The sequence below is a fragment of the Gorilla gorilla genome, chromosome 11, assembly GCF_029281585.2.
Source record: "Gorilla gorilla gorilla isolate KB3781 chromosome 11, NHGRI_mGorGor1-v2.1_pri, whole genome shotgun sequence".
NCBI lineage: Eukaryota > Metazoa > Chordata > Mammalia > Primates > Hominidae > Gorilla > Gorilla gorilla.
This window is the reverse complement of record NC_073235.2, coordinates 140069521-140089273: the sequence shown is the minus strand read 5'-3', so window position 1 is coordinate 140089273 and position 19753 is coordinate 140069521. Positions and strand designations below refer to the sequence as shown.

The window sequence follows — 19753 nt, the reverse complement described above, 5'->3', positions numbered from 1 at the left end:
TACCTATTCTTTACCTTCCTCCCACCTTCCCACCTTGCCTCCTCCCTTCCTCCCTCCCTCCTTCCCTCCCTCCCTCCCTCCCTCTCTCTCTTTCTTTCTTTCTCTCTTTCTTTCTTTCCTTCTCTCTTTCTTTCTTTCCTTCTTTCCTCTTCTTGTTTTCTTCTGCTTCTTTCTCTTCTTCTCCTTCCTTCCTTCCATCCTTCCTTCCTTCCCTCCTTCCCTCCCTCTCGCCTTCCTTTCTTTCCCTTCCTTTCCTTCCTTCACTTCTTCCTTCCTTCCCTTCTTTCACTTCTTCCTTCCTTCCCTTCCCTTCCTTCACTTCTTCCTTCCTTCCCTTCTTTCACTTCTTCCTTCCTTCCCTTCCCTTACCTTCCTTCTCTTCTCCCTTCCCTTCCCTTCTCTTCCCTTCCCTTCCCTTCTCCTTCCTTCCTTCCCTCCCTCCCTCCTTCCTTCCTTCCTCCCTTCCTTTTATATAGCATATATGTGCACATGTATGTATCTGTATAGATTTTTATCTATCTATCTATCTATCTATCTATCTATCTATCTATCTATCTATCATCTATCTAACTGTCTATCATCCATCCTTTTGCTGCTGGTTCAAAGAATGAATCAGATACAAAGTCTTCTTGGAAGTCTAAAAAGGACATAGAAAGCATGGGATTTTGAGGGATTTTGCATAATGAGAGTCAAAAACTGATCATTCCCTTTGCCCTGTTTTCTCTTTTAGGTTCATATTTGGTGCTTAGACAAATTCAAAATGAGGAAACATCGGCACTTGCCCTTAGTGGCCGTCTTTTGCCTCTTTCTCTCAGGCTTTCCTACAACTCATGCCCAGCAGCAGCAAGCAGGTAAGAGCCAGAAACGTCCTTGATTCTGTAAAAAGGAATATCATTCTTTGCTTTTAGATCTTAGACATCAGGCACTGACATAGAGCTTAGATATGTTTTTAAGGTAGCTAAGCCATTTATTATAGGATAGTCAGATAGGATAATTCTAGGATTTATAGACCTTTTCAGATACTCTTTATCCAGTGAGAGATGACCTATTTTTATTAAAACTTGGGTTTGGTATCTTGGAATTGGCTTGAAAATGATTTGTTTTTACATTGGATGTGAACGGAAAGTTTGTATCTCAAATGTTTTACCACCTGAAGGGACTTTCCACATTTCTGGCATTGGCTGGTCTCTGAGCACATAAAGTAGGGAGAAGTCAATGATTGAGAGTAAAAACTATTTTCCCTGAAAAATACAAAGATCACCCTCTCTCTCTAACTCCAGATGCAGGAAGGCATTTTTCATCTAGGATCCTTGAATCTTTAAGATTTCTGTTTCCCAAAACGAATTAAAAGCATGGGTTCTAATTAACTCTATTAAGAATTTGATTTCAGAGTTTTAGAAAAGTGGGAAATGCTTCATGCATTGCAAGCTGGAAAGGACTCAGGTGGGTCTCCTTCTCCTTGACCCAGAGAGCTTGGCCTCTGAGGGATTCTTCCTCCAGGCCAGGTTGCTCTTAGATGGAGGGAAGTCTAGTGTCACTTCAAAGGAAGAAGAACGTGGGTTGGGGCATCAGGTCAGCCTGAGGTAAGTAGAGTCCAGCAGCAAGCCTGGCTCACAGCTGCAGAAGGGCACCTCCTGGGGCCACTGACAGCCTGATACCCTGAGCTCCCACCCTTGAGGGAGAACTGGGTTCATCTGGAAACGAGATAGTTAATGTTTGACATCTATGAAGACTTTTCTGGCTCTGAAAAATATGCAGTAACTAATAGAGTACAGTTTGTTCATGCTCAAAAAATCTGGAAAAAATAAGTCTTTTCCCTTCTCTACATTTACACAAGTCCTCCTCGCTTAAAGAACATGTATTTATTATATTTATTTTTCACACAAATTACCCAAGGCATTGGGGGTTAGTGAATGGAAAATAGCAATTTTTACTTTTCCTTTTTTGTCAAGGCCCAGTTTCGTATTCCAAACTAAAGAATGAATTTATAAAATGATGGTTGGTTGTCTGTGATAAGACTTCCTTCTGGTTTAATCAGGTGGGTCTTGGGGCTCAAACTGCCACAGGGAATCATACTTGAGTTAAAGACAGCCCAGGAAATTGTTTCCCCAATCTGGAGCATGCTACTGGCCCATTCATGATGGTCTCTGAGTATGGAACTTGGGCTAGTGACTGGGCACCAGCAGCTATTGAGTGCATGGGCTCAGGTCCCTGGTTCCCAGGTAAGTGAGTCTACCTTCCTGTATTATCAGTGAGGTGTGAAGTGTTTAGTAGCAGTATAGTGTAAACCAAATTTGTTTAGGAAGGCTTTGCACTGATAGGAAGCAATTGCTTACATAGTAGAAAAATCTAAACCAATGTCTTTTTTTAAAGATGTCAAAAATGGTGCGGCTGCTGATATAATATTTCTAGTGGATTCCTCTTGGACCATTGGAGAGGAACATTTCCAACTTGTTCGAGAGTTTCTATATGATGTTGTAAAATCCTTAGCTGTGGGAGAAAATGATTTCCATTTTGCTCTGGTCCAGTTCAACGGAAACCCACATACCGAGTTCCTGTTAAATACGTATCGTACTAAACAAGAAGTCCTTTCTCATATTTCCAACATGTCTTATATTGGGGGAACCAATCAGACTGGAAAAGGATTAGAATACATAATGCAAAGCCACCTCACCAAGGCTGCTGGAAGCCGGGCCGGTGACGGAGTCCCTCAGGTTATCGTAGTGTTAACTGATGGACACTCGAAGGATGGCCTTGCTCTGCCCTCAGCGGAACTTAAGTCTGCTGATGTTAACGTGTTTGCAATTGGAGTTGAGGATGCAGATGAAGGAGCGTTAAAAGAAATAGCAAGTGAACCGCTCAATATGCATATGTTCAACCTAGAGAATTTTACCTCACTTCATGACATAGTAGGAAACTTAGTGTCCTGTGTGCATTCATCCGTGAGTCCAGAAAGGGCTGGGGACACGGAAACCCTTAAAGACATCACAGGTAATGGCAACGCCACCAAGCTACGCCCTGCCCTGCTGTTCTTGGGAGATGAGCTTGGCAACTGCTGGCCTTAAAGCAACAGCTAGGATGGCGCGCGGGCCAGGGAAGAGATGAGTGTTCACAGGTTTAAAAACAAAGGTTTGATTTGGAATATTCTTCCATAGTCTTCTCCCCAAGTAGGGCATTCACCTACATACAAGAAGAGTCTTTTTTTAAACAACTAATATTTTCAGTCTAAAAAAACCCACATTCTAATATTATGATCCCACAAAATACCTCTGCCTTCCTTAGAAAAGAAAGCCTCAGAGTGGTGAGGTGCGCCTCTGATCAAACTCCTCTATTTGGTGTTGGGATCTGTTTCCTTTAAGGAAATCTCCCTGTTGGAGAGTGCGTGAACTGAGACGGGAGTGAGGGCATCTGTTTTTGTGTCCAGTGGACTAGCAGAGAGCTTCTCTCTTCTACTTCACGGAGTTAATTTAAGAGTGTTGGTAGAATCGGAATTACAAGAAACCTCAGCTATGATCCAATCTAGATCGATTTGGAAAAAATTTAGTCCTGGATGGTTAGTGACAGCCGGAGCTGGAGGCTGTGCATTTGGGCTGTGGGTCTGGTCTTATTTCTTCTCCATGCGGTAATCATGGCTGTGCCCACAGAGACTCTTCTAATTCTAATGGAGTTGATGAGAACCACTCTGGAAGTATTGAGAGCACATGGACATTGCATCGATGTGTCATGTGCAGTTGCATGTACAGAGCTAATTGGCCGACAAGTTATTTAACCAGTTAAGCCTGTTAGCTCTCCTTCCAGGGCTAAGTGCCTAAATGGCCAGTGGGGAAGGAATTTGACAAGTACAATTTCAAACTCTACCATACCACAGCAACTGTAATGAGTGCCCAGAGCTTACTCATCAGTGATGGGCAGAGCAGAGGGACCTCCCCTTGTTAGAAAATGAGTCCATGCAGCCATTTGATAGTTGGTAGCAGAGAATTCTGGGTGGAATGAGCAGGAAATGAGAGAGGAATCCAGGGGGAGAGTTGAGCTCCAGAAAGGAGACACACATGTTCTCTGAGATGGAGGGAAGGCATGAGAAAAGGGGCTGTGTTTCCAAGATATTCAGGTGGATAAGAGGCACATTGAGAGAGTTCAAGTTGAGTTGACATCCATCATCTCAATAAAGGAGGGAAGCAATGGGGCTTGGGGGCTTGGAGGGATTGAAGTTATTTTTGATCAGCTGCTATAGGGATGTGAAGAGGGGTCACAAAACATTCAGGAAGCAACTGCTGATTTGAAGTGGCATCCAGTTGCTATCAGAGATTACGAGTCAGTGGGTGTCTCCATTAGTGTGGATCCCTGCCTTTCTGCAGATATCTCAGGCACTCCCAGGATCAAAGGAGTTCCCAGAACTGGAACTTGCAAAGAGGGAACAATAGAGAGGAGAGAAGAAAATTTTCTCAGTAAGGAAATCCAGAGTGGTTGCTAGTAAATTCCTGAAATAGCCTGCCATGGTGTCCTAGCTGCATGGGGAGCTAATGAGAGCTGGAATGGGCCAGGAGACCTCTGAAGAGCCAGAGGATGAGAGGCCAGGGCTCGGAAGGAGAGTCCTGGAGACAGCTGAGTGTGCAAGTTGGAGACGCTGCTGGTGTGTAGACAGGGAGACCTCTGAGGGCCAATCGCGGGGCTGGAGGAGTTTCCAGTGGTGCTCAGTGTGGTCCTCAGATGTGTAGGAACTATAGACAGCCAGCCACTGCAGAAACCAGAGAGGGTGGTGCTCACAAAGGTTGTCCATACAGACCTTAAAGTCTGGAGATGACCACAGAGTCTGCAGTGTGAACGCAGGCTGAAAATAATGTAACTAAATCACGTAGGAAGGTTGGAGACTCTCTTCTGTGTATTTAGTAGGCGTGAGGAAGTGGATAATTCTTTGAATCAAAAAAGAATGAGTGGGCAACCACATGGCATAGGGGAACTGATCATAGAAAGCAAGATTTATGAACAGATTTTTCTCCTACACTTTTAAAAATGGTTACCACCAAGATGGCCATTGGGACAGGAGGTAGGAGGTGAGGTGACTGATGGAGAGTCAGTCTCTTGTGAATACACATGGATGGTGGGGCAGGAAAAAGACAGTTGAGGCTTGGAGGCACACATCACTCTACAGGACCACATGGGAGGGACAGCAGAAGAATTGCAAGATTGCAATCAGAATACTGGAGCAGTTGCAGAGAAGCAGTACCAGATGTCAGTTTTTCATAACAAGGATTCAGAAAGCAGGAGCTGAAGACAGATGACCCAACATCAGCAGAAAGGAACCAGCTGTCTCGAGCAGGCAGAGCTTGATGAAGAAGAGGGTTTCAGAACTAGCCAGCCCCAGGGTGTTTCAGAAGTTTGTTCATAAAATGGTTTTCCCAGTGGTTACTCCTGATTTCAGCTTTAACGGGGCTGGCAGTGCTGATGCCCTTACCTGTGGGTCTGCTTCTCCATAGGAAAGAGTGAGAGGCAGTTCAAACACTGCAAAGTGTTCCCTGCTTCCAAATGACAGGCCTCAACCCTGGCATTACCACACAGGCATCAGTCCTGCCAAATGACAGGAAAAGCTGGGTGTCTCCAAGTGCACCCCAAACCAAACACTCAGGTTACCAGGAAATGACAAGAGGGTATCTACAATGAACTGCACTGCTCGCTACCATAGTCTCGGTATCATTAATTCCCTGATCCATCACATTTCGGAATATCGGGATAATAAAAAAGACCTACCAAAAAATAGTGAAAGGGGCTCACGCCTATAATCCCAGCACTTTGGGAGGCTGAGGCGAGAGGATCATCTGAGGTCAGGAGTTTGAGACCAGCCTGGTCAACATGGTGAAACCCCGTCTCTACCAAAAATACAAAAATTAGCCAGGTGTGGTGGTGGGCGCCTGTAATCCCGGGAGGCTGAGGCAGGAGAATCGCTTGAATCCAGGAGGTGGAGGTTGCAGTGAGCCAAATTTGTGACACTGCACTCCAGCCTGGGTGACAAGAGTGAAACTCTGTCTAAAACAAACAAACAAACAAACAAATAAACAAACAAACAAACAAACAGTGAAAGGGACCAGTAGAGAAATGGAACATCTTTTATTGACGTTTTGTTATACTCACAAAAATAGCTGAGTTTGCCTTTATGTTTAACCATTATGTAATGGACAAACAATGAGATTACCATAGTGAATGCTAAGTGAAACTACCAACATCGTGTGTTTCCACACAGATGATAAAACCTTTGTTTTTATGCCAAGAAAGCATCTCTGTCTTCTAGTGTCCAAGCCACTAGCAGCACCAGGGCAGAAAATTAATCCATTCATGTGTCTTTTCTAATTAACATCACTCTGCAATTCCTCCTAGTACCACGTCCCGCTGCATGTTCCATGGCAAAAACATAGAATAATAATCCTAGGAAGAACAGTACATCTCTGCTTATAGTTTTTTGGAAAGCCAGTTAGAAGGGCATTATAGAGATTGCTAATTAGTTAGGGCTGCCTCTTCTTACTACCTGTCTGCTGGGTAACTTCCCCATAGAGCGTTCTTGATTATAAAACACACATATGTGTAAAATATGAACGATCACCACTGTTGTCAATGAACTCTACTCAAATAATCAATCTCTAATGGTTGTGTTTTTAAAAATCCCTCTGTCATTCTTTAAAAAAATGAATATACCTGAGATCTAAAACCTTTATTTTAAAACAAAAGCTAAAGGTGACAGGGAGGATTTTGGCATCAGCTTTCTTTTCTCTGTAAAGGATGAAGATTTTTAAAATTTGTAAAATATATCTACAATTTTGTGTTTTACATAGGAAATAAGAATGTGAACTTGTTTTTCTTAATGAAAGGAGGCATCACATGAGCTAAGAAAGGCATTGTGCCCACACCAGTGAGCTCGGGAAAAGAGTTTCCAGGGATGTCAAAGGAAACTGAATTTTCCTTGGACACTGTAAAACTTTTCTGTAGAAAACACCATAGAGGATGTGATACACAAAGCATAGAAGCAGAAAACCAGACAACTTTAAAGCTTTTAAATTGTGCATAGATCTGATTCCTTGTAACATTAACATTGGTCATTGGTCCGCCTTGCTGTACACAAGCACACATGGCCCCTGTGTGCCCTTGAGGCTTCAGCTCTCTTGAATAACAAAGCATGCCCTTGTATGTCCCAATATTGTGTGTGTAAGAGGATAATGTTGTTATTCAGTGATGACAAATTATCCAACGTGTTTCTATGACTGGCCACTGTAGACGTTCAGTCTTTTAGAAGAGAATGTTCAAGGATTTTCCCGCAGGGTCCATTTATCTTATTTGCACAACTATAAATTTCAACCCAAAAGTAAGTTACAAATGGAGAAGAAATAGTGTTATCCTGCGACTTAGGGATCATTTTTAAAAGCTTGACTGTATTGATCATATTTAATCCTTCTTTTAAAGGTCTTGATATGCTGAGGAAGTGGCAAATCCTTCCGTGTCCTTTGAGGTCATTGGTTTAGGCCTGGGAAATGTTGAGGAATTTCGTGGGATTTGTGGAGCCTCTGTATTATACAATGATGTAGGCCATTTCTATGGCCTTCTGTGTAATTCACACCCCCTGGCACCACACTCTTTTGAAGATCCTTCAGGAATCTTATATTTTGGCTGAACAGTGGCAAATGCTTTGGGCCCTAATCAAGGGCCTAGTCTTATATAAAACTTTTGTGTGGCAATTACTAAAAACACAAGATCTTAATTACTGCAGCACAACAATTATCCTACTCCTTGTATCTTATAAGAAGGATTGTGATAGCAATGTTGCCAGGTTAATATATTTCCCTATGCAAAGAATTAATCTGCAAATATATTGTTAGGAACTTTCGTGTATATTAGGAAGGGAAGAGAGCAGTTCCGAACCTGGCAATCTCTGTTTCAGTTCACACAGTGAGAAGAGCTTGGGTAAGAATGTAATTTCACTAGAGCAGAACTCTTCAATTTTGTGAGACAAGCTTTGGATCCTTTTCTACAGTGAGAACAAAAACAATTTTGTTGGCACAAGGAAACATTAATTTTAAATATAAAATGTTCACTGTCATTGAAAAGATCAGAGATCAGAGTGAATGGTCTTACCTACAATATTATCATCATTTAAAAATGATACCCTGAGTGTAGTTTTCTGGAATCCCAGAATATAAATAGATAAGCTCACATATAATCTCTTCTTGTCCCTAACACATACTTAAGTTATCAAAAACATCGACTAGAATAATTGTGCTCCTCCTTGAGTTTAAATCAGCCAAATTTAAACATTCGAACTGATGCTGTGAAATCTCTGGCCCTGACTTTTAGATTTCTCGATCCCTATTCCTCCCTCAGGGCTGCTATATAACCCCATTCTCAGCATCAGGTTGGGAATTCTCTGTTTGCCATTATGGGGGAGAGAAGAGGTCTTGGTCAGCTGTTTTTCTGCCCTTTGTATAACCCCAGGCTAATTCTGATCAGGGTTTATTCGATGCTCATGGTCCTTCTAGGTAACTAGTTTAGGATGTCATAAAAACAAGGTTGGATAATTATGTCATGACCGGTTTCATATCACTCTGCTTAACATTGTTCTGCATTAAGTGACTGAATATAGAGGCAATGACAAAATAAATGAACAAAACATCCTGCCCAATCCCAGACCTGCATTTGAGTTTTATGCAACTAAACATCATTTGAGAAAAAAGAACAACAAAAATTTCATCAAAGTATTTTTTACATGAAAACTTTAAATGTAGTTTGAGTTCTGATTCACAAAGTTGCATGTACAAGGTCATTTTGGTTTTTAAAGAAAAGAAGAAGAAACAATAGTTTCTTAAGGCATCCAGCAACATACTGGGTTGAGGAATCACCAAATCGTGACTCTGTTTTGTAGCTGTGGATTTGTATAAAAAATTATTCTAATCATTTGAGGAGGCAGGAGAAATGACCAAAAATTAGAAATCATCTCTAAAGTTTTGTGAACCTACTCATTGATTTTCCCTGGTAGGTTTGGTAGTGGACAATTCATGCAACTACTTTTCCCTCCAAATTTAGTGGAAATTTCTAGAATATGTACCCAAGATTGTCCCCTCAGAAAAGTGAATATGATGTTTGGAAATTTAACTATGAGGATGGCACAAATGAAAAATTGCTATAAATGTCCCTTTTTTACACCATGATTTCTAAGAGGTTGCCTCTTATCCATTCAGAATGCAGAACTGAAAGAGAATTTCACATTCCTTCATCAACATGTGTTTTGTTTGCCCATATTTCGTGTTTCTTATTGGTTTCCAAAGAAACATGTCAGAACACTGAATAATGCATGTGGTCACTTGTTCTAATGCTTTCACATTTTTTGCATTTCTTTCTTTTAAAGCACAAGACTCTGCTGACATTATTTTCCTTATTGATGGATCAAACAACACCGGAAGTGTCAATTTCGCAGTCATTCTCGACTTCCTTGTAAATCTCCTTGAGAAACTCCCAATTGGAACTCAGCAGATCCGAGTGGGGGTGGTCCAGTTTAGCGATGAGCCCAGAACCATGTTCTCCTTGGACACCTACTCCACCAAGGCCCAGGTTCTGGGTGCAGTGAAAGCCCTCGGGTTTGCTGGTGGGGAGTTGGCCAATATCGGCCTCGCCCTTGATTTCGTGGTGGAGAACCACTTCACCCGGGCAGGGGGCAGCCGCGTGGAGGAAGGGGTTCCCCAGGTGCTGGTCCTCATAAGTGCCGGGCCTTCTAGTGACGAGATTCGCTACGGGGTGGTAGCACTGAAGCAGGCTAGCGTGTTCTCATTCGGCCTCGGAGCCCAGGCCGCCTCCAGGGCAGAGCTTCAGCACATAGCTACCGATGACAACTTGGTGTTTACTGTCCCGGAATTCCGTAGCTTTGGGGACCTCCAGGAGAAATTACTGCCGTACATTGTTGGCGTGGCCCAAAGGCACATTGTCTTGAAACCGCCAACCATTGTCACACAAGGTATGTATCCTCTTCTCACCATCTGTGTGGGAGTGGGGTGTTGTGTGTGTTGGTTTACATAGACGTAAGGTGGGTACCAGCATGATTCGCCACGGGAGAAGCTGTAAGTACCCACAGTCCAGTCCTTCCCTGATGAGCTGGGTCCTGGATGTCATGTTTGTGATGTCATGTGTGCGGAAAAACTAAAGACCAATGAGTGAGTGAAAGCTCTTAAGAGAGTATGAGTTGCTGAGAAAGCGTGCTTTTAAGGCTAATTCAACAAACCTGTTGCTTTGAGATTATTAAACATCACCGTATTAACTACTTATAATCCAGTCTTCCTAAAAATGGGCTTGAGGGGCTCATTACAGTTCTGAGAAAGTTACTCCAGGACCATGGCATTGAGTTCTAAAAGTCAGTGTTAGAAGTGTGCTCATAGACAGAGTATCTTTCCAAAAGCAAAGATGCAGTGAGGGTGTCTCCTCAAAGTCCTTTTGTGCTAAGGTGCTGAGAGTTATACTTCTGAAGGTAAGAAATAACAGTGCAATCACTTGATGAAATATTTATGAAGTTTTTTTTTCCTGTGCTTGTGAAGTGTAGGAGTAATTCTCCTGAGTGGCAATATTAGGATACAGGCTCAAATGGGGGGCCTTTGGCAAAACAGCCAATTGGAGTGGTTTAAAAAACAAAAAAACCAACCAAGTCACATAACAAATATGCACTTAACAAACATAGGAGGTATGGTGGGGGCATCAGGATGCATAGCCTCCTCTACCTTTTGAACTGTTTTCTGAGACATCAGTCACTTTTCAGACCTATCAATTTCATTACCTAGGTCAGGCCAATAGGATGCCATTTGGTAAATCAGGGACACAGTGGCCCCCAACAGTTTCCAGAAACACCCAACTCACTTCCAGAGTTGCTTACACACTGGGATGCTCTAATGAGATTAGTCCTTGACTATAACACCTTGTTCTTCATTGTCCTTCCAGAGTATGGGCTCAATGAAAATTGGTGAATGGATACCGAGGCTCCTATAAGACTCTGATTATCATCTGCAACCAATCATCTAAATTTTCTTGGGTGAAATAACACATAGTCACAACTCTTATTTGCTAACTTTATAAGTAAAGTCTGGGTCTACAAGATAAATATTGTAATAAGATACTGCTTTACCCATTGTATCAATTACAATTGATCAAGGGAGGTTTTCCTTTGATAAAGGAGTGAAAATAATTTAAAAATAACCCTTTTGGAGAATATGGCATTGTATGAAATTAAGAGTAGAACATTTTAAAGTCTTAATTAAAAACATCACTATCTATTTATTTAAGGAGCTGACCTCTACTTAATAGTGCCTTGCTAATCATTAGTTCTAGTTGCTGCATTCATGTAAAGGCAACACACCACATTTCCTTACAAGGGTTACAAAATTCACACTGAGTTAGCTTGAACTTGCTTCAACTGATTTTAAACCACAGCTTTTGTTGTAATAAAAATTGCAGGTAGAAAGCTCAGGCTATGGCATCTCTACTTAATCTGTACATTGGAACTGTGACCTGGTGATGTAGCAAGAAAAGTATATGTGAGTGTTGCCTTCTGGAGAAGGCTGTGTCTGGCATTTATTTAAGTTTGAAAGGCCAATTCTGTGTGGCTTAGCTTTTGCTGCATACAGTTTTCCAGCTTTTCCTCTCACTTGATAGGACCATAAGATTGGCCCAAATCCTCCAGATGAGCTAATAGAGAGACTAGAATTTTGAACATAATGTTCTGAATGCAAATGGACATTGAGAAGCAATGGAAACAGTGTGCAGGACTACCTGCCCGGTGCCTAGAGCTGCTCATGCTCATTCCATCATGGTGCTGTTTTGTGACTCTGGCAATTAAGAAAACAATCAAGTGAAAATTTATGACCTGCTGAGGTTTCTCTGAGCTTGCATACTATTGGTGTGCATCCCAAAGTACAGAAGCCCAGAGATTTCCCTATGTTTTGCAGACACCGACGATGCAACATGGCTGTAGATGGGAAAGCTGGTCTCTGGTCTTGGGTCTTATGTGGACCTGCCATGTGATCCTGGGCAGGTCATGCAACCTCTCTGGGTTTCGATTTCTTGAATTTATGACAAAGGAGTTGCACCAGATGAAGATATGTCTGTACCAGGAGAAGTTTCAACTTTTTAATGAAAATGGGCAGCACATGACCCTTGTTTCAGATTTTCCCTAGCCAAGCAGAGTTTGAACCCCTTGATTACAAACATCATGTTTAATATCAATGATTAACTTGTAAATATTCAACAAATATCCTTGACTATCTGGCATGTGCCAGACACTATGCCAAGCACTGGAGATATGGTGCTGTTTAATGAGACAGATGTGGCTGCTCGTCTGTTACAGGATAATGGGGAAAGAGACGATAATAATATAAACTAGTGACCAGGCAAAATATTCTGAGCATGATAAGTTGCATTGGGGCATTCAACAGGGCTGTGATAGGAAGACTGGGGAAGGGAATTTTAGATCAGGTGGATGGAAGGCCCTGAGAAGGTGTGGAACCAAAGGCAGATGAGCATGCGGAGAGCAGGGGGAAGAGTGGTCCAGGCAGAAGGAAGAGCAGGAGGGGTGGCCCTGCAACACAAAGGCACTTAGTCCCTTCCCAGAACTGTCAGAAGGCAGTGTAGCTGGAGCACACTGGACAGGGAGTCTGAGGTTCAGACTCCCTGGATGCATGGAAGCTGGAGAAGCAGCTGCTGTAGGGGGATGAGAAGCCACAGGGAGTGGAACCTGTGGGTTGGGAGCCAATGGCAGAGGAAGGTAGGCTGTGGGTTAGTGATGGGGGCAGGGGCTCTCCTCTGAGGGCTTCTATTTTCTCAGAGACAGATGAGGAGGCCTTGGAGGCAGTGGCAGAGGGCTGAGCAGAGAGCGCAGCCATGAGACAGTCATTCTGGAGGACAGGACAGCCAACTTCCCAAGGAGGCATGGGAGGATGGTGGGCAGGCACAGGTCTCCTGATGGGGGTCTGGAGTTCTGAGCGTGGCATGCAGGTACCTGGTTCTGTGGTCTTCTCCAGGAATGTCCACTGCTTGGGTGATGCATGAGGAAGACCGTGGGCCTGATGGAGGCTTTCAGGAGAGTCTGATGGAGGTGCAGGGATGAGGCATGGAGGAAAACAGAGAGAGGCGTGGGAGGAGGGCTGAAGAGGGTTGTGCCATGTTGGTGAGGAGTAGCAGGACCTTCAAGTTCATCTCCCAACAAGGTAGTGAAGTCAGGCCCTGCAGAGCCACATTAAAGAGATAAGACTGCTGTGTTTGGGTTGATATTTATGTCAGGTGGAAGGAAATGCGTATGCATCCCTGACGTGGCTCACAGAAGAGTCAGCTGTGAGAATCCCAAGGTTTTTATCTCTGGGTCAGAGGAGATTCATGGTGCAGCCCCCAGAGAAATGAAATGATTCTGCAAAGCCTAGGTAAATTGTGTCAGAGTCATGAAGCAAACATAGGAATTCAGTTATTCTTCCAGTTATTCAATATTTTTCAGTGTTTACTGTATTTGGCTAAGCATGGTTCTAGGCATATCATCTGTTATGAGCTCCCATGACTTGAATAAAAATCAAACGTAAATGACCTCTTACCTAATCAAAGGGGACTCTGGGACAAAGCCTCTGGGAATCAGAGGTGCATTTCAGGTTTCCCAGAGCTGAATCCTTGTTGGGTGCGCAAGGAGACTAGGCCACTTGTTTCATTAGATCTGGAAGGTATTCCTTCCCGCTGGCTCATTGGGAGAAGTTTTAGTGATGCAGTGGTAGGGGGAGGGAAAACGTGGGAGGGGAGGGGATGATATTTATCTTCTCCCACCCCAAGAGTTGTGCCATTGCTGGTACTTATAAAGAAGAATATAACAATCTGGGCCACTTGGTATAGGAGCAAGGAGCTTCTCAGGTGATTGTTATATGAGTATTTGTCTATTTTTCTGTCATGTGTGATATACATAGTAAATACATGAGTGGTAGATTCATGGTATAGCATATATGGAATTTATATGTGTCTATATATGTGTGTGTGTATCTATCTATATACATATATATTCTCTCTAATGGTACAAAGGTATAAGAAGTCTTCGAGAGATTTACACATTAGTTTTATCTGCAAAGATATTTTAAATCAAAATGAAGGGGTAGCCCAGAGAGACAGCATGTTCTAAATTAAATGAAGGAAGGAAAGCCCGGAATGGATGTTCATAACAATGACCATGAAATATTGAGGAAAGGTTCAATGATGTTCTGCACACATTGTTACACCAGTAGGCAACTGTGTTATTGTATTAAGGACGTTGGTGCATAACATGTTACCCTTCTCTTAGAACATAGACCTTGTCTTGATGCTACAGGTGAGCACCCAGATGAGGCACTGCTGTCTTCATCTGGCATGTATCAGCAATTCTTACCCCAGGCATCATGCTCCCAGCTTCTGGTCCAAACAACTAGAAATGAACTGCATTTCGAAAATGTGTTCTAGGCTGGATGTGGTGGCTCACGCTTGTAATGCCAGCACTGTGGGAGGCTGAGGCAGGTGGATCACTCAAGGTCAGGAGTTTGAGACCAGCCTGATCAGCATGGTGAAACCCCATTTTTTTTTGTTTGTCTATCAAACAAAACAAAACAAAACAAAACAGAACAAAACAAAAATTAGCCAGGCGTGGTGGTGCATACCTGTAATCCGAGCTACTCAGGAGGCTGAGGTGGGAGAATCGTTTGAACCCAGGAAGCGGAGGTTGCAGTGAGCTGAGATCATGCCACTGCACTCCAGCCTGGGTGATAGAGTGAGATTCTGTCCTAAAATAAAAATAAAAATAAAAATATGTTCTAGAAGGTAGCTCTGATTCTTAGAAAGTTCTCCTTACCTTCATCCCAAACTTTGTTTCCTTTGTCTGCTTTTACAAAATCAACTTGCCATGCAATCTATCTGATGGTATACAATAACAGAGGACTCTTTTGCAAAACAGTCCATCTCAGGTTTAATCATTTATTTTCCTCTACTTCTTGGAAGCTCTGTCAGGTTTTTGGGTTAGGTGTTGTGGTCTTAACAGAGTTCATGGTTCTTGCAATATGGGCGGGGTGCCTACACATGGATACAGCAGTTCACAGTCACTGTGAGACAGTTATCTTATTGAGATGTTTTTGCTTTATGGTTTGCCTTTAAGTTATCACTGTCATATTACTTAGGATCTTTAAAAACAGGTGTTGTTTTTTTTTTTTTTTTTGGAGATGAAATCTCACTCTATCACCCAGGCTGGAGTGCAGTGGTGCAATCCCGGCTTACTGGAACCTCCTCCTTCCAGGTTCAAGTGATTCTCATGCCTCATCCTCCCGAGTAGCTGGGATTACAGGTGTCTGCCCTCACGCTCGGCTAATTTTTGTATTTTTAGTAGTGATGGGGTTTCCCCTTGTTGGCCAGGCTGGTCTTGAGCTCCTGAACTCAGATGATCCACCTGCCTCAGCCTCCCAAAGTGCTGGGATTACAGGAGTGAGCCACTGTGCCTGGCCAAAACACAGGTCTCTTAAGTGAAAAATGTTTGCGGCACTTGCTGGCTTTGATGCTGATTTCCTTTTTATAAGTTTTATGTTAAGTAATTCTTTCATCTGTCAAATGAAGACATGGAATATAGAACTGAAGAGAACAGGGATGTTCAGGCTCTTTCAGCTTTTGCACTTGACAATGAGCATTTTGAAATCAAGACTGTGAGGCAAAGGGTTCTCTGAGCAGACATCAGTGGTTTCTTTAATTATTCAAGCAATGACTTCACTCTGGCCAAGTTGTGTATTTACAGCAGAAAAGAACTTATTGAATTTTCAGTGACAGCATACAAAACAGGTGGCTACTAAAACTAAATTTGTTTTTGTGCAACTATTTTGTAAAAAGTACTGACTGGGCAGGGTGGAAGGTGAGCCAGCTTTCCTCCAGCAGGTGGGGAGGCAACCGTAACTTATGTGTTCATTAGGACAAATTCCCTTTGGGGTGGCCCTGTGGTCACACTGGCCACAGTAAATGAGGGTGTCCTTTAAATGGAGTTAGCTTTGTAGAAAGTCATTGTTGATTGTGCTTGGTAAGGCCATTCTAATTGCCTTATAATGTTGCCACCTACAGTCATTGAAGTCAACAAGAGAGACATAGTCTTCCTGGTGGATGGCTCATCTGCACTGGGACTGGCCAACTTCAATGCCATCCGAGACTTCATTGCTAAAGTCATCCAGAGACTGGAAATCGGACAGGATCTTATCCAGGTGGCAGTGGCCCAGTATGCAGACACTGTGAGGCCTGAATTTTATTTCAATACCCATCCAACAAAAAGGGAAGTCATAACCGCTGTGCGGAAAATGAAGCCCCTGGACGGCTCGGCCCTGTACACGGGCTCCGCTCTAGACTTTGTTCGTAACAACCTATTCACGAGTTCAGCCGGCTACCGGGCTGCCGAAGGGATTCCTAAGCTTTTGGTGCTGATCACAGGTGGTAAGTCCCTAGATGAAATCAGCCAGCCTGCCCAGGAGCTGAAGAGAAGCAGCATAATGGCCTTTGCCATCGGGAACAAGGGTGCCGATCAGGCTGAGCTGGAAGAGATCGCTTTCGACTCCTCCCTGGTGTTCATCCCAGCTGAGTTCCGAGCCGCCCCATTGCAAGGCATGCTGCCTGGCTTGCTGGCACCTCTCAGGACCCTCTCTGGAACCCCTGAAGGTACGGTGGTGATGGCTTCAGACACACAATGGGGTGGTCTCCAGGCAGGACCTTTAAGAACAAAACAAAATGAAGTTTGTTTGTGTTTAGCTAAGGGACAACAAATGATGAAAACAGCAGCAACAAACACGATTTATTCCAGGTTTCCTTTTGCACTGGGTTGAGGATTGTGTGGTTTACAATGTCATGCAATAAAATTTCATATAAGAACCATATGATTTAAACCATAGGACCATGGGCCACCACCTGTCTTTGAAGCTTCTGGCCGAGGAGGTCACATCTCAGTTCTTATTGCTTGTCAGATCCCTGTGTTCTTCTGTTTCTACTGGTGATTTCTGTCCAGTCTCCTCCTCATCACCAGGATGTAGCTTTCCTTTCCTGAGTTGTCCATCTACTTCTAAACAGCCCCAGTCTGAGCTGTTTAGGGCACAGTGTCCTCAGCTTTTAATCCCTCTCTTCTCTCTCATTAAGGGATTACCCTCAATGGGAAAGCATATTGAATGGCTAAGTGTGGAGTTCAAACCTAGTGGTTCTTCAAATCCCTCATTTAATACGATTGCCAGTGGAGAGTTATTTTTAAAGACATTATACAGATCTATGAGCTAATGAGTCGAAGAAATACAATTCACCGCCCTTAATGAAGAGAAGATGAGCATCACAGAATGATGCTTTCCCACCTTGCAGACTCAATCACTAGAGGATTGCCTGATGCAGGCATGACCCATGCTGCCTGGATGCATGCTTTCTCTTCACACTCCCTGGTCTTCTATATCCATCTCTTTCTCTCTCTCTCTTTTAAAATTTTTCTTAAAACTTTTAATCCACACTTTCATAGCCAAAGTTCAACTTAGGATACAATTAGTTGTGAGGTCTAAATTACAGTAGGGCATCAGGGAAGAAATAAAAAATAAAATTTTAAAGGCACATGCTAAATGTGTTGGGTCAAATACCCTATTTTGAGAATTATACTTTTTATTCTTGATGTGTATAAGTTTGGCCAAGCCTAGCAACTAGTCTCCTTCTATTTTGCTGTGTATTTACGGTCCCATCATCTCACTTCGGGGGAATTCCCCTGTTGGATGATTGCCTAGCAAGACTGTGACTTCCTAATAGGAGAAGAGTCCCAGTGGAGAATGACAAACGGGGAAGTCCGAAGAAGACTTCAATATGAGACCAGCCTACTTTTGCTATGTTTTTTAGCCTTAAGGAACTCGTGTTCTCAGGTTAGTGAGGGCTAACTGCTTCTGAGCTATGGATGGAAGACCCTCTGTTAGTGGGTAGAGGTGAGCCCCAGAGGATCCAGCCAGGCAAACTTAAACCTGGCTGGGATGAGTGATGTGGACTGATGCAGCACCTTCATAGTATTCATTTCTAGGGAAGGAGCGTTTGGTTTCAAGGATTCTGATCACTTTTGTTGTCTGTAAACATTCTAACTTTGATGTTGTAGCTCTCTTTGAACCAACTTGGTTTTGTAAACTAGGCTACCAATATGTCTCACAAACACCAGCCACCACCAGAGGAAAATATGCAGCCATCTGCCATATTTTACAAGATGGACATGCTTTGCCACGCTGACTTTCTCTGTGTTCTAAATGTTGGCATGTGTGCACGTGTTGTAGGCACACATGATAAAACTCTCCGTGGTTGTGTATGTCTCACTTTGTTTTCTGTGCTTCACTGCAGTTCACGCAAACAAAAGGGATATCATCTTTCTTTTGGATGGATCAGCCAACGTTGGAAAAACCAATTTCCCTTATGTGCGCGACTTTGTAATGAACCTAGTTAACAGCCTTGATATTGGAAATGACAATATTCGTGTTGGTTTAGTGCAATTTAGTGACACTCCTGTAACAGAGTTCTCTTTAAACACATACCAGACCAAGTCAGATATCCTTGGTCATCTGAGGCAGCTGCAGCTCCAGGGAGGTTCGGGCCTGAACACAGGCTCAGCCCTAAGCTATGTCTATGCCAACCACTTCACGGAAGCTGGCGGCAGCAGGATCCGTGAACACGTGCCGCAGCTCCTGCTTCTGCTCACAGCTGGGCAGTCTGAGGACTCCTATTTGCAAGCTGCCAACGCCTTGACACGCGCGGGCATCCTGACTTTTTGTGTGGGAGCTAGCCAGGCGAATAAGGCAGAGCTTGAGCAGATTGCTTTTAACCCAAGCCTGGTGTATCTCATGGATGATTTCAGCTCCCTGCCAGCTTTGCCTCAGCAGCTGATTCAGCCCCTAACCACATATGTTAGTGGAGGTGTGGAGGAAGTACCACTCGCCCAGCCAGGTAAACCTCCCCTGTTGCCGGGAACTCCCTCTCCTTCCTCAGACACCACCCTGGCGGGTAGTTTGCCAGTCTGAACTCAAGAGCACTGTGGACTGTAGAAAGACAATTGGCTCCCTTCCATTGAAATAGTTTGAATGGGGGCTTGAGACACTGTACCAGCAAGGTTGGACTCTGTCTAAAGGGTGTTCACGAAGGAAAGTCTAGAACATCCAGCTTATGTTCTGTCCATTTTGCCTCACCCTTTATTCAGAAGGATTTTTTTTTCCTCTAATGACTGTGAGGATTCTGGAGTTCGAATCCAGAGTTGGGGATCATGGGGTGGAGAGAGGCAGAGAGAGATTTTTCTTACATGAATATGCCTTGGGATTATTTAAACGTTGAAATTGTATTTTTACATGATTTTTAAATGTTCAACATCTGCTGTATCTAGAAAATTATTTTTTATAAAACAAACAAAGGGTGCACCTTCATGCAATGGTAAAATGGTTTCTAGGGGAAGGCTAACTTATTATTATTGCAAATTATTATGGTGGTAAGATATGGTTGTATCAGGTCTACCAGTCGGCTAACATCACAGAGATGAATGGCAAGACTAAACCAATTGAAACCTAATCAAAATAGTTCTAAGAATTGTTTGAACTGAGAATGTTATTTACATTACACGTTGTGGCGCCATAGGGCCTGTCATCTGTGTTTCCTATTGTCTCATTACAACAGATTGGGAAGCATTGACAAGGAGCCTGACCCACACAGCAGTAATGGGCACTATTGTGGGTCTTGG

General features: G+C 43.2%; 1 protein-coding gene across 14 annotated transcripts in view; it reads left to right on the top strand.

The window, feature by feature from the left end:
* COL6A3 (collagen type VI alpha 3 chain) overlaps positions 1–19753 on the top strand; it is a 90663-nt gene that overhangs the window by 17015 nt on the left and 53895 nt on the right. For 2 of the 14 annotated variants that reach the window (XM_055380639.2, XM_063695304.1), the window contains exons 2-6: positions 731–851; positions 2374–2991; positions 9383–9985; positions 16105–16689; positions 18373–18972. In XM_055380639.2, the coding sequence (XP_055236614.1) occupies positions 761–851; positions 2374–2991; positions 9383–9985; positions 16105–16689; positions 18373–18972 (2497 nt within the window). In that variant the 5' untranslated portion in view covers positions 731–760. The remainder of the gene's footprint in view (positions 1–730; positions 852–2373; positions 2992–9382; positions 9986–16104; positions 16690–18372; positions 18973–19753) is intronic. The other 12 variants (XM_063695306.1, XM_063695305.1, XM_063695307.1 and 9 more) reach the window with 6 other exon arrangements.